This window comes from Furipterus horrens, unplaced genomic scaffold, assembly GCF_987537825.1.
Source record: "Furipterus horrens unplaced genomic scaffold, mFurHor1.1.pri manual_scaffold_1, whole genome shotgun sequence".
Classification (NCBI taxonomy): domain Eukaryota; kingdom Metazoa; phylum Chordata; class Mammalia; order Chiroptera; family Furipteridae; genus Furipterus; species Furipterus horrens.
In genome coordinates, this window is record NW_028327171.1 from 200251246 (window position 1) to 200266583 (window position 15338).

At 34.5% G+C, this 15338-nt stretch overlaps 1 protein-coding gene across 1 annotated transcript in view; it reads left to right on the forward strand.

Annotated features, from left to right (window-relative positions):
- SPAG16 (sperm associated antigen 16) overlaps positions 1-15338 on the forward strand; it is a 743404-nt gene that overhangs the window by 104081 nt on the left and 623985 nt on the right. The window contains exon 10 of the mRNA XM_090288280.1: positions 241-368. Coding sequence (XP_090144406.1) covers positions 241-368 — 128 coding nt within the window. The remainder of the gene's footprint in view (positions 1-240; positions 369-15338) is intronic.

The window sequence follows — 15338 nt, forward strand, 5'->3', positions numbered from 1 at the left end:
TAATTCACTGAAGGAATGTTTTCAAATAATTTTTATTATGTAGCATTCAGTTTAGACTTATGCAAATAAGTATGTGCCTTATTTAAAGTTTTACCTTTTTTGCATATTTTCTCAAAAATAAACTAGGAAATGAAGTAATATAATATGTTTATGTTGTAATTTACTATTGAATAAGGTAATATTAATGTGTACAGTGATGTGGCCATTTTACATGGAAGTCTTGCTTTATTTTTTCTCTAGGATTCAGAATTTCCTACAGATATGCAACGAAATCCAAATCTGCGTTTACATGAAGAAAATAATTGCCCAGCAAAATCTGACTACAAGCTGAACAGCATATTTAGACTTCATGAACTTCCAGTGAGCTGGTAGGATTCTTGATGTTTTATTGTCATGTGTCAGTTGTAGGGCTCCTGCAGCCATTTATGGTTGAAGTGGTTTGCTCTTAGCCTGTTTCCAAATTGCTTATTATGACACTGAATGAATCTGCTTGGGTTAGGCACTTGGTGGCAGTGCACACCTAAGTGCAGTTATTGTGCATATTTGCTGTAGAGGTTGCAGTTCTGGCTTAGAGCAGACATCGATTTTAGAGAGGGTTGTAGGATTTATTTTAAAGATAAAATCTCAGCAACTATGCAGTTCATGTGTTTATTTTACTTACATTTTAGCAATGTATGTCCTGTGGAGAATCAATACACATTCTACCACAGTTCTGTGGTACATTAAAATATTAGTAGGTGGTCAGCTTCTGTAGATTATCAAGGATATATAATTTTGGTTATGGTTTAGGTAAGTAATATTATTTTCTTACATTTTTCATATAATCCCAAGTTTATATCATAAATTTTCATTAATGTAAGATGTGTATAAAATGTATGGCAAACATTAATTGCTTCTGTTATGTTTAAAGAGGACAAATGTCTCAGAATAGGATGTTAACCAAGTGGAATACCTTACATATATTTACCTGTGGTGTTTTTTTTCATTTGCAAAGTTTTCTTTGCTCTTGGTGACTGTGCAATCTACTTTCTAAACCCTATTTGATTATTTTCATGTAGCAAGGATATTGTCTATGGTACCTTATTTTAGAACATGTCAGATATGATCTTATCTTGCCATGATCAAAACTGGTAGGTTAATGAATTGAAAAGCTATTTTAGTAAAAGGAACCATAAAAATGGATACATTCACACCTTCAGGGTTCTTTTGTGACTTAGTGCATTTGCATTCACATGCCAGTCTTAATATAAGGCCATGGCTTTTTTCTCTAAGTAACTGTTGATTCAAATTCTACACTGTATTACTTGCACAAACTGTAGCAGTATGGATCATCTACAACTTCAGTCTGTGGATTTTTAAATCTGAAACAAGAACTTCAAGTCCCCCTACCTTTCCATAACATTAATTTTATGGACAGTAATTTTCCTGGTCACACTACTATTACATCATCTTGACCAATCTTTAATTACCTTTCAATGGCAAACATATCTGGCTTATAAGGAGGTTTAAGAACAAACTCCTCTGACTCTTTGTAATCTTGGACTTCTGCTGAATGGAGGGAGTAGCCTGTGCTGGTCTACTTGGTGTCCTCTGAGAGCTCTGAGCAGTGAGCACAGCCAGTGTGTCTTACAGACAGAAGGAGAAAGGCTGGTCATCCCAACAATTAAGCTAAGGAAAAAGCTTGTATTAAATGAAAATCTGGAGAGAAGAAGAAAAGAAGGAAATTTGTAACTCTTAGACAAAGACAAAATCTGGATTTTAGATAAATTTATTTACAGCCTTTGGAAAGACAGCTGCCCTGATAACTTCACTGCAAGCCACGGTCTTCATTAGTGAGGCCATTAGGAGAGAAGACTGTTATGAGCTATGCAGAAAAAGAAAATACTACTAGAAAGAATAAACCCTGATCTTCTAGAGTAATGTACCTGAAAGGAAGATTAAGCTGTGACTTTGGGATAACTCATTTACTTGGATTTTTTTGTTTTTTTTTTTTTAACCTGTTTTTGTTTCCAATTGCTCTAAGTTTCTGCTTTCTAGACTGCTTTTTTTGGCATGTTTTTATTTTTCTCTAATCTATTTTATCCCACTGCTTTCTCTTATCTCTTGTTCTATACTACCAACTGTTAAGTAGCCATTATATAAAATTTAACTGTAAATATTTAGTGTTTTTAAAATAATTTTATATCCTTCATTCTTAATTTAAGAACCAAATCACACACTTCCCCCATCCCACATACACAAAGAGAAGCTTGGTACTTTATAGGACTTTTATATAATGCTACTGAGTCAATTATGTTTCTTTTAAGGATTTTTTTTAGAAAAAGTTTTTGTTTTATAATGACTTGAATTTATTGTTTTTTTGTTTCTCTTACCATCAGTAGAAATAAAGTTCTTCTCCTATGGTATATAGGTTCCTTAATTTTATCAATATAACAGTAATACTAATGACAATGATAATGAAAGACTATCAATAATAAAAATGAACTATGTTTTACTAAGTGTCTATAAATTTTAGGGTTTAGCCGCTTTGACACTATCTTTGGACTTTTGTAGTTCTGTTAAGCACTTATCATTTTCCCCATTCTCTCTTTTTTTTTCTCTCTCTCACACAGATATACACACAGGCACTCACACATACAAATAAGGCTTGGAATTACAGGGAGAGAATTTGCATCAGGTCCAGTTAACTCAACAGCAAGCCATAAAACAATTATTAAGCCACAAAGTATTTAAAGAAAAATACCAAGTTGTCTCTATTTTTATATTGGGTATACAATTCTGCCAGTAATATACAACTATATGACCTATGCGTTTGGCTAAATTACTTTTTTTTCCCTCATAAATATGGCCTAGAAAAATTGCTTTAAATTTAAATATTGAAGTAATTAATTATATTTGTTTAAGTGCAGAATTTATGAGTTACATGTTCTTTCCTTGGAAAAAATGATTTATTAAAATTAATTTTTACTATGTTTTTCTAACAAGGTTCTAATAAAATATATGAATAATAAAATTTCAGGTAATTAAAAAATTCCTATGGTCTTACTAATTTACCTTTTTATAGTGTACAAGTTTATAGGTCAAAGAACCAGAAGGATTTTAAATCGGGTTAAAGATTAAGTTCTGATTTAAGTAGTTTCCTAATTTTACAGGATTGTTCCCCTCAGCCTAGAAAATGTTCCCCAGTAGTTCCCATTACTTAAAAAAAAATTTTTTCTTAACCAGACAATCCCACCAAACCTATGCTATTTCCTCCGAAGCTGCTCTGCTCATTTTCACCGAAAGGGTTGGCAGAAGTACTGAGTTAGTACTTCCCATCCCCCCCTCCAGTGAAGTTAGTTTTCTCATTTCCTCTGCTCTAAAACTAGTCTTCTCAGTCATTTGCCACTTCTGTGCCTGCCACCTGTAGTCACTTATCCGTTCTCATTCTCTTCTCCTTTCCTGACTCCTGTTATTCGTTATTCGTATGGTCCTGGTGGTCCTCCAACTCCCCGGCTGTCCTGCCCAGAATCTTCAGAGGCCGGCTCCTCCTCCTCTGCTGCAGGTCTGGCCCGTAGCTCGTGGGCCCAGCCTCCCAGCTTCATCCTCTCACACGCTACACTCTCTCAAGTAGCGGCTTCCATTCTCAGACTGTTGCTAATTCCCCTGGTGCTAACACTACCATTGTCATCTCCCCTGAGCTTGAGCTTGAACGTCTAATATAGGCTTCTCCACATTCTGGCAGAAAGAACTCTTCTTTTCTCCCAGAAAACCAGGTTGTCTAATCTTCCCCATTTTTGTAAAAAAGAAAATGTGAATTTATGTAAATTTATTGGAACTAAAAGCCTAGGAGTCATTTTGATTCCTTTTTTTCTCACTCTGCAATTTCCACAATTAAATCTACCAGCAAGGAGGTTTGATAGGCTCTTCCTGTAGAATATATTCACTTTTCCATTTCCCTTTATATTACTATGGCCATCTTTCAAACTATAGCAAAGCCTACTAATTCACCCTACATTACTCCACAATAATTCACTAACTTCACAATAGCCAAAGGAATTTTTTTTAATTAAATTAAATTATGTACATAGTGCCTTCCCCTTGTTTGAAAGTGAAATTCAGACTTCTTACTGAGGTCTACCAGGCTGTCAGCTGAGACTGCTGCCTTCCTCTCTTTGCATTGGCTACGTGCTCTTCCAAACTCCATTGCCCAGGATCTTGTGTGTGCTGCCTGCAGAGCAGTTAGTTTCCTACCAGTATCCATTCACTGCCGTAGAAGCGCACACTGGAATAAATAAGAAGTGGCTAAATAGATGTTAATGTAAAAAAAAATTAGACATTATTGAAATGTGATTTGTTTTACCATAGGTGAATGTAAAAGATAATTTTTTTTTTTTGCTGTGAATTTTATATTTTCAAGAAACCAGTACTTGTATTTTAAAATGTGAGTTTTCAAATTAAGTATTTAATTCTTTCTATATAACTTATAAAATTTAACTGGTATTTTACAATGAATATGTTTAATAAGCTTAAATTAATTGTAATTTTTATGATGTTTATGTCCTCCAAATACATTAGCAACTATGAGAAAAGTATATATTTAACTTCTGAATTATCAAAGATAAAGAGCTTACAGTTTCTTGACACTTTGAGAAAATTCTCTATAGGAGGATAATAATTTACATGCAGATAAAATATTTGTAATAATTATTAGTGGTGAACAGAATAATTTAAAACATTTTCTATAATATAAAGGTATTTGTTTTATTTTGTAATTTACTATCTGCTTGTTTGGTAGTTAATTATCAAGGTACTAACGTATACAGTTAGCTTCCTTTAAATAATGATAATATTGATGCCATTAACTATTTAAAAGGAAAACATACATGAATTTATAGTAAATGTAACCATACATTTTAACGACTTATTTGTCTTTTTGTGTGTGTTCATAAATACATAGATTGTCTAATTAGAAGAGTATATCTTTAATATATTTCAGATTGTCTTTAGTGCCCTTGTGTGTATCTGCCATCAGCTTAAAATTAAATTTGTTTAGACTCTTTGGGTTTGTTAAGCAGCTGTCATCTTCTAGGTGCTCTGATTTGTTTTTTGGTCAACTTGCAGCTAAAATTGTACAGAAGTCTTCCCATTGGTCACGGATAATTCGCAATGCTTTTTCAATTCCAGTATTTCATAGACACAGAGAGAGACCTGTAGTTGCCCTTCTGTGTTAAAATGGTTTTTCATTCTATTTTAATTATCTAGATCCATAGTAATAACTGCAGTGACCTACAGGAAGGCATATTGGACATATTAAAATTATATATAGCAATTATGTGTAGTGCCAACAAAATGAAATTATACTTGTCTCTCTTAGGGCATAGTTTCAATTTTTGGAAAAAAAAGGTCATTCAGTTTTTGCGTAAAACTTTTTCTGGAGTACATTATTATAAGGCAAGTCAAATTTCCATGGAATGACAATACAGTAACAATATTCCAGTAAATATAGAAGCCATTTCTCACTCCACCTGTTGCTTAGCTACATATTGTTATTTCCTATTTCCTATTCCCTATTGTGTAATAGAAAAGGAGATGGAAGTTAAAAGCACAGTTTAAAATTTGTAATGCAGAATGTCAATGAGGATGGATTGGGACCATTACCAATATACCTCTTTTTTCTCCTTAACAATTTATTTAGTATTTCAGGCTAAATTGTACTGACATGTATACTTATAATTCAGTTTAAATGCTGAGAGATAGAAAGACTTGATGAAGTACTAGTAATCAGTGGTTCTAGCAATTTCTGCCATTACTTGCTGGGGCAGCTCACCTAATCTTGCCAAGACCTTGTCTTTAATCCATGGTAAAGTTGATGCATGTGGAAAGGCATCTTATAACTTATTTTTTCGCTGCTGTTCACAATTATATGGTGAATGGGTTGTAAGCATCAGGTGTTTATAGGTTTAGATCTTAAAACAATTTTGGTATTTTTTATATGGCCATGACTAGGATGGCATTATCATGTTTATATTATCACATTTTCATATCAATAGTGTTTTTTAATCTGAGTAAGTAATAAAATTTTTATTAGACTTATACACCTGACATACATAACAATATTTATGCTTCAAATTCAACTTTAATATAAAATTATTGACATCATTGCAAGGCAATGACTATAAACTCAAGAGTACCTCATAAAATAGGACATTTTAACATGCATGTCTTGTGAGCACTTCAAACTCAGCATATCTCAAAGCCAATTAATTCTGTCTTTCCATCATTCCTTTCCCCTCCATCCTCACCTTCCACTTTCTCCCATTTTGTTAGTGTTATTATCATGCATATAGTCACTGAAGATGATCTGTGAATCTTAAGTCCTCCTTATGACTTACTCTCACATTTAGCCAATTACTTAAATATGTGTACTCTACATCCAAAATGAGTTTTATCACCATTCATTTTTGTCCAAGTCGATCATCTGCCATTTAGGCTTCCGCAGCAACTCCCGGCTGGTCTCTGCCTCCAGTTTCACCAACTTGAATGTATCCTCTCTACTACCATTATAATAATCTTTTTAGAATGTTCTTTTTAATTTTTTTTGCTTTAAAATTTTTAATTATACATCAAAGCCTCAAGACATACCTGGATCTTCTCAGTCTAGCTTGAACCTCTTTTTCTAGCTCTCTCCTTGCCTCTATGTAAATATGTTCTAGACTCAATGAAATCTTTTCACATGTTCACATATTGGCTCACATTCTTTTGGCTTGAATACATTTACCAACATTTTCTATTTGCAAATACTTGAATGCAATCTGTAAACCAAACCTCCTTTCTGTTCTCTTGGTACCAGATGTAAGCATCAAGATATACATAATATAAGGGCACATATGTAAGTTGACTCCCAGCCCTCATGGACTCTTGGGGGCATGTGCCACGTCTCATTATGAATCGCCCCTGACATATAGGAAGTGCCTATTATGTGCTGAAGGAATGAGTGCATGGATAGAGTGAAAATATTGTGTGCAGTTATATAGTTCTATAGCTATCTTTTAAAAATATATTATCCACTTATAATCTAGGTATTATTTGATGCTAGCTGTTCTTTAAATTTGATTTGGCTTAAATGTCCAATGATTTCTGTGAATATTTGTGATCTGATTTTTCTGCTCACAGTCAGAGCCATAAGTAGTATACTCTATGCGAATAAGGTAGCTATAAACACTACTGTCACAATAACTAGAGCTACCTCTCGCGTACACTCAAGGCCAAGTTCTCTCACACTTGGCAAGCAACAAGTATAAAAGAGGCCACTTATTTGCCTGGATTTCTAGGTTCCTGTTTCTTGCTTGTCCTCCATTCTATAGGTACTTTCTCCCCCCAGTTTCTAGTCATATGATATTTTTAAAGTATTCATAAGACTGTCACTGGATTCCTGACTATTCTTCTTTCTCTCATGCAGTTGGTCTCCTTGATTTGTTTTTGAATCCTGATAGCTGAGTAACTTTTAACCCTGACCTTCATGACCCGGACCCTGGGCTTCTGTGCAGTCATTTCCCAGATCTGTTCCTTGCCTGTTCAACCCGATTTTATTGGCAGCTATATTCCAGATTGTTCTTCGTTTGAGAAATAAGGATATACCTGACAAACCTGAAGAATGCTTTTATAGAGAAATTCAACAACAAATATGAATTTAGAATATATTGCCTATTCTGGAATGGATCCATGAATTTAAGACTGTGAGAAAGAAAATTAGGCATCGTAAGTACCTTTGACTGATGAATGTCCTAGATAAGGGTCAGAGGTTGGTAAAATATAGTAAAAATCCTATCCCTTTTTCCAATTAGGTCAATATTGAGGAGGAAGGGCATTGATATGGTCAAGACCAAGGACATGATTAGGTCATATTGCTAAAAGTTGGAGCTAAATGTGAGAGGACAATAAGTGGTCTAGAATTGGGACAAACACACCTTTTTCCTTGATTTTCATAATTCATTAAATAATTATATATTAAATCCCTACCTTGTTCTAAAATGGTGTGAGAAAGAGAGAGAGAGAAAAAAGAGTTTTTTGTGTTTCTGTTTATCACTGCAACAGTAAGACCTAGAGACCCAATTATAGACTATGGGGCTAAAAGAAATGGGTGGAGGAGGATTGATGTTATTTTAGGCCTTAGGATGCAGGTGCAAGGAGCAGAGCAAGAGGAATCCATTGGTCAGGTCTGGCAATAGAGATTAAATAGTTTACATTTACTCAGAGTGTTCTTTCTGAATATATTCTTCAGAAGAGGTAATGTGTGCCGGAGTAAAAATGTGAGCCTGCTAGTTTCCATATAGCTTCAGCACCTAATCCAATCAGGTGACCTATGGAAAGGGGCAAAGTGTGTTCAAATTGTGTGTTGTTGAGGGTAGTGAGAAATATGATTCAATATATGGAATGTAGGCTTTCCCTATACAAATACACGGGTAATTCTGAGCGAGGGGGAGAGCACTAGCTGGTCTGTGTTCAGATCACGGCTCTACTACCTCATAACTTTGGTCATGCTACTTAACCTATTTATCCCTATTTCTTTGCATTATCCTTAGGAACGTGGAAAAATGATCTAACCTCAATTTACCTCTATTCTGAAAAGAAAAGAGAATTATTTTTTTCTATGTTTAAGTGAATTAATATTTGTAAATAACTTAATGTTTATTTAATAAATAATGTAAAGGTCTAAGAAGAATGCTGAATTATACCATTTCTATTAGGAAATTACTGCAGCTAAAACAAATTTATTTTTGGTAAGGGGTATTTTATATTTCAAGATAACAAATTTATATTTTGGAGTTTTTAGAGGTTACTAATGAATTTAGTTATATGAGGTTTAAAACTTAAGAAAAATAGTTTTAGTTTTTTTTTTTTTACCTTAGTTAAGGAATTAAGAAATGTCATGATCCTATGATCTTACTCAAATCTAGAAGTATAAAAGAAAAGTATCTTTTTTAAAAATTCTCACGGAAGGATACCCTTTCTCTGCTGAGAGAGAGGGTAGGGGGGAGAGAAACATCGATGTGAGAGATAAACACCAATTGGTTGCCCCCTTGTATGTGCCCAAACCAAGGATTAAACCCATAACTGGATATGTGCCCTGACTAGAAACTGAACCTGTGACCCCTCAGTCTATGGGATAATACTCCAACAGCTGGATTGCCTTACAACATGGTATCTGTCTTCCAAAGGTTAGGAAGCAGAAGTTTCTTCTCTGCTCAGTATGTGGGCCCTGGGCCTAGATGTCCCAGAGTGGTGATTTTTGCTACATTCTGTTGGTGAGTCACAGACCAGCCAAGATTCAGGGGGAGGGAAATAGGTACCTTTGGTGGATGGAGTGGCATGTGCATACAGTGAGAGAAGGAGTTTTTGGACTATTTTCAGATATTATCTATCCTGTCAGTCATGCTGATTTTAATTAGCGACCTTCATTTTGGAACATATCACCCTTTTTCTTGCTTTCAAGTACTGCATAGTCTTTTGCAACTGCCTGGATCACTTGTATTCTTAATTATCATGCCCTTCAAGAAGCCTTTTTTCACCCAAAGAATTTAAATTACCTTCTCTTCCCATGGAGGCTCAAAAAGTGGTAGCCATATTTTTTATTAAAGCATTACATGTCTGAACATCTGAGTCTTCTACTGGTTATCAGCTTCTCTGGGGAAATGACCAGGCCTTCTTCTTCTTCTTTTTTTTTAAAATAATTTATTTATTTGTTTATTTATTTTTTATTTTTAGAGAGAGGGGAAAGGAGAAAGAGAGGGAGAGAAACATCACTGTGTGGTTGCCTCTGACTCACGCCCCCAACCGGAGACCTGACGTGCAACCTAGTCATGTGCCCTGACTGGGAGTCGAACCGGCGATACTTGGCTCGCAGGGCGACGCTCAATCCACTGAACCACAGCAGCCAGGGCCATGACCAGGCCTTCTTTACCACAGAATTCTAATGCATAACATAGCTTGTGACACATAGTTGGCACTTCACCCATGGTTGTTAGATAAAGAAATGAATAAAGGAACACATTCCAAGATAAAGGGAAGTTTGTAGATTTTATGGAGAAGTCACAAGAACTAGAGAGGGACCAAAGAGGGAGGATTTTAAAAGACTCTCTGACAGAGATATAAATTAGCTAGTTTCTCAACCTTAGACATTTTTTTCCCTAATTGCATCCTGCACCTCATAAAATTTTAATAACACGGTTATGCTGTGTGTCTGTATATATGGCTCTTCAGAGGTCTACAAATGATTATAATACATTTTTTTCACCCACCAATTTTTGACTCTTTGCAGGGAGGTGATATTGCTCTCATTGAGAATACATGAGTTAGGCAAGGCAGGAAGACATTTCAGTGTTGATTCCTTCGAAAAGGATAGTATTTGGGTTCTGCTCTTTGGCTACCTTCTCTATGTACATCACCATCTAATTTTTGCAATCCTTCCTTTCATTACTCTTCATTCCAATATAAAAATGTCATGCTAACATTACCTTAAAATGTTCTGCAAGACACCATTGGGAAGAATGTTTGACAATGTAGCAACCATTCCCATTGCTCCTTGTCATCCCTCACCCCCTTCAGGTGTGATTCAGATCATGATGCCACCTAATATTCTGGTATGAAATTGGGTTTTTCTTTTTGGAGCAGCCTCATGAAAAGGGTGAGAACCCATTTATGGAAACCATGGGAATGTTGTAGGGAAAGCTCAGGGCCAAATGCTCGAACATCCAGTGTTCAGAGGAGATTTTCCAGTAGCTTGTAGCTATTCTGAAAAATCAATCATAAAATAAAAATACTTTTGTAACAAAAAATATAGGGAAAATTTTAAATGCAAGTGAATTACTAAATTATTTAAGTTTAAAAGTTAAAAAACTAAAACATGGTAATAGAAACATAAAACATCTGTAAATTCCAGTCAGGGACAATCTTTAAGAAATAAAGTTGAGAGGTATTAAATAAAATAAACCAATAGGTTAAATACTTAAAAGAAGAAGCCAAAAAATAGAAAAGTTAAACTAGAAGGTTAAAAATAAGAATGGCTTTTAGTGTAAAAAATGAAGACGGAAGTGTTTTCTTTCTGCACCTTATAAACAAAAACATTTGTTAGAAAAAGGTAAAGAAAACAAGTGGAAATAGGGGGACTAAAGATAAAAGATACGGTTAACCAGTTGAAGTTGGAAAAAAGAGTAATTTAAAACAACCAGCCCAAAACAAAGCCATGGGAAATACAAAAACAAAAACAAAAAAGATAAGGTGCAGCTGAGTGATAAGATGTAAGAAAACAAGGTAGAAAAGGGAGAGGCAATGGAGTGTATATAAAAAACTCCAAGATGTAGGCGAGGTTGAATCCTGGCTCAATGTCCTGCGGAGATGCTTTCGCCTTGACCTGTGCCCACCTTTCACTGAGACATAGACTTGCCCTTGTGTCCCTCTGAAAATGTCCATAGGCAGGAATGTCCTCATTGTCCCATAATATTTTTCTCTCAGGCTTACTCCACAGCCTAAATAGATACCTATTTTCATTCAAGGAAGAGCATTCAAGCACTGGTATGCATTCAAAATTTATTTGTATCATGAACATTTTAGAAATCCTTCCTATTAATAGCAAATGTTTTGTATAAACCATAAGTACATCTTTGTACTTGACAACTGTGACCTTTAATTTTACTTGGACTGTACAGATTATATATGATGTCAGTTTAGATTTAAAGAGTGATGTTATCGAAATGGAAAGTAGGTATCAGTTTCAAATGTACAGTGCCTCAACTACTAGGTTTGGTGGAAATGAGATTTACATATCAACAATGTATTTTCTTTTTATTGTTACACACACATATAGTTTATTTTATTTTTGCAATTATTTGGAGATACTGTGTAAAATTTTGCTATACTATCATATATTCTGATCATAGCACTCTGCAAGACTTACTCTACCACACAGATGTATTTTATTAGCCTTTCCTGTATTTCAAAAGATTGTATAGTTAGAATGTTGGTATTGACAATATAGGTTTGTCAACAATATTACATATGTTTTTTTTTTATTGTACAGGGTGAAGGACTAAATGATAATAAGCACATTTTTGAATTGCAGGAGAAAAAACTAAATACTACATAACTATGTACAACTTTTGGCAAATGTGTAAGTTTAGAGATGACTATAAATTAGGCATATTATTTTTTCAAAAATATAATACTTTTATTCTTTTGTTTTTTCATTATTAGAAAGATACATGCTCCTTTTTGTTCCATCCCTCAAACACCAAAACAGATAAACACTATTACTATTTTAGGTAACTATTTTCCTTTCAGAAATTTTTTGGAAGTCCCATCCCCTACCCACTCTCTGCAAACCCTATTTAGAATCATATAATAATGACTGTTTTAAACTTGCTTTATGCTGCTAACACATTGTAGATGTCCTTGTATGTTAACTATTCCACTCCTGTTTAAATATCTTAATAGTATTAACATATAATAATTTAATCATTTTTATCATTTTATAAATAGCACAGCTGTGATTATATTTTATATAGTAATTTGTATACTAATTTGTTTAATTTGAATTCCTTTATTATTGAAATCTTGAATTTTTTCTATCTGTATTAGGTATTTATGAATGCAATATATTTCTGGGGTTAAATTACCATATCAGAGTTAACTACAAACTATTTCTATGAATTGTTCATATTCATGCTTAATTGAAGCCAATAAAAGTGCTAGACAAGAAATTATTTATTGATGCAATAATAAATATTTTTATCTCAAGTATATGAAGATTACATTTTCAAAATCTTAATGTGAATATATATTACTTCCTACTTAATTGTCTCCCACGTCTTTTTCACATATGGCCCTGTGGATCTCCCTACAAGGTCACTGAGACTCATGGTGATCGGAACTTTCCCCCCATCTTACCTCCTGTCCTTATCTCTGCTCTTCCTGCACTCTGGCTCATTTTGTAACTTTCCTGATGGCCACTCTAGAGACTATTTATCACCTGGGCCACGCTGAGATCCCATCTGCTCCCAGTGTAAGATGGGACACTCTATATTGAGAATGACTGAAAATATAACATAAATTAGTTAAAAGGCGAAAGGGAATTATTGGGTCAATTAACCGAAAAGATAAGAAGTAGGAGTAGCTGCATATCCAGCTTGATTTCACTGTTTTTCTGTTATATCAGTTGTGTAAACATGTCCTCAGGCTCCAGGCTCTCCTTTCACGGTAGCAAAATGACTGAAACAGTTCTAGACTTTCTAGTCTTTCAGCGAGCCATCCAGTGATACAGAGAGGGTCCCCTTCCATGGGTCCTCAAAGGAAGAGAAAAGAAGTTCTCTTTCCTGCAAGTTTAGGCAACTGCCTCCCTGTGTTTTGTTGACTGATTGTATGAAATGCCATCCCTGAGTTGAAAACCATCACCTTGGAGAATGACTGCTGTCTTGACATAAAACAATCAAGACCTACCCTTAAGGTAGAGATGGTATCAGTCCACATGGCTGATAATAATAGAAAGGATTAGCTCCTAAAAAAGGAAAAAAATAAAAAATAAAAAGGCCTGGCTGTTGTCTCCACGGAGAAAAGGAATGGATGCCAAGCAAGCACCAGCCTTACTACGCAGGTTTCCATGTCTGCCGGGCTTACCTGATAATCAGTGCCAACCGCCTCCTGGTCCCCAAGCTGTAGTATATTTGCACGTGCCCCAGCTGGTATCTCTGGGTGTGTGCTCTGTGACCTGTTTTAAGGATTCTGTTCATGTAATATATATCATTGTGTATAGGAAGAGAAAATTACCAGGTATTAGGTGGTTAGCCATTTATTTGACAACATTTATCCAGTGCACTGCAGACACTGTGCTGTGTCCTGGACAGATCAGGAAAGAACCACTTATGAGGATGGTTGTAAAAATTAAATGAAATGATCTACATAATAGTACATGACATGATTCCTGGAGCATATGTGTTAGGCAGATGCTAGTCTTTCATTTCTGCCTGTTTGCAGTCTTCATCCTCTTCCTCCGACGGGTCTTCTGCTCCTCTTGCTGGTCCTTCTCTCATTGAAGCAGTGACCTGACATGGGGCTTCTATTACCTATGAACATATCTTTAAGACATTTTGCCTACTAAGCTGCACCTGTATTACAGCATCTGTTAACACTAACCTTTGATTTCTGGTGCGTAAACTTTGCAGAACTATGTGTGGATTCAGTGAGAAACATATGTCATATAGAAAGTGTTTAATATAATATACTGTGTCTAGCTATAATTAATATGTAATGTTACTTATATTCCTAATAGTTGAATATATTTCTAATACCAAAAGCTCATGTATCGTTCATTTCATTGAAGCTAAAGATTAAAATATTTGATTTATCATTTAGTGATGTTAAGTTGCCATTCAAATAATTCTGGTTTGTAAAAATTTTTTCAGTGATAATAATAGAATTTTAACTGTAATTATTAAAGTCTTGAAAAAATTACTTTTGATTATTAAATATAAAAAATACTAAATGGTGTATTAGGTATAGGTACATGTGAATGTAAGGACTGATATAAAAAGCTCAAATTTTTTCCCAATCCCTACGCATCACTCAAGGCTGCTGTTAAGTGCCACAACCTCAGAGCCCCCTAGATCCACAGGGGAACAATTCACATCATTCCCTCTATAGCATTGTTTCTTTTCTTCATAGCTTAAACCTCAAAGCTCAAGTTATCTTTAACAATTTGTCCCAGTCACACACACACAGTCCTATTTGGAATTCAGATGTTTACACATTGACTTACATTCAGAATGACAGGAGAGAACATTTTTAGATGATGTTATTAACTTTTTATATCAACTAAACAAAGGTAGACAGCTCAGGTGGGGTCTGGATTTCTTGAGCAGGACTGCATTTCAAATGCCACCACTTTTGAAATATTAGTGAAAAAGATAACATGGTTTGAAGGCCAGTTTGAGAGAAAATATCATTGTTTCCAGACTTGGAAAATATTATAGTTTATTAAATCACGTAGGGTCTTCGTGAACTGTGATTCAGCATTTTTGCTAATATTGTTTTAAAGTAAATTGGTTATAAAAGTAAAATTTGATTTAAGAAAATAAATGTTAGATTCTCCTACTACATAATTATTATTTACTTTATTTATTTATTTTTTCTTTAACCCTGAAGGACATTGGAAAGGATTGTTGCTGCTTAGAAAGGCCCTTTGTATCATGATTAGTTTTTCTCTGGAAATTTCATCCTTCGTATAACAAAACCATTCTAACATTATATTTTAAATTTAAAATTTTCTGCTATCAACCTTAAATTATTCTGGTGGTACATTTTTACCT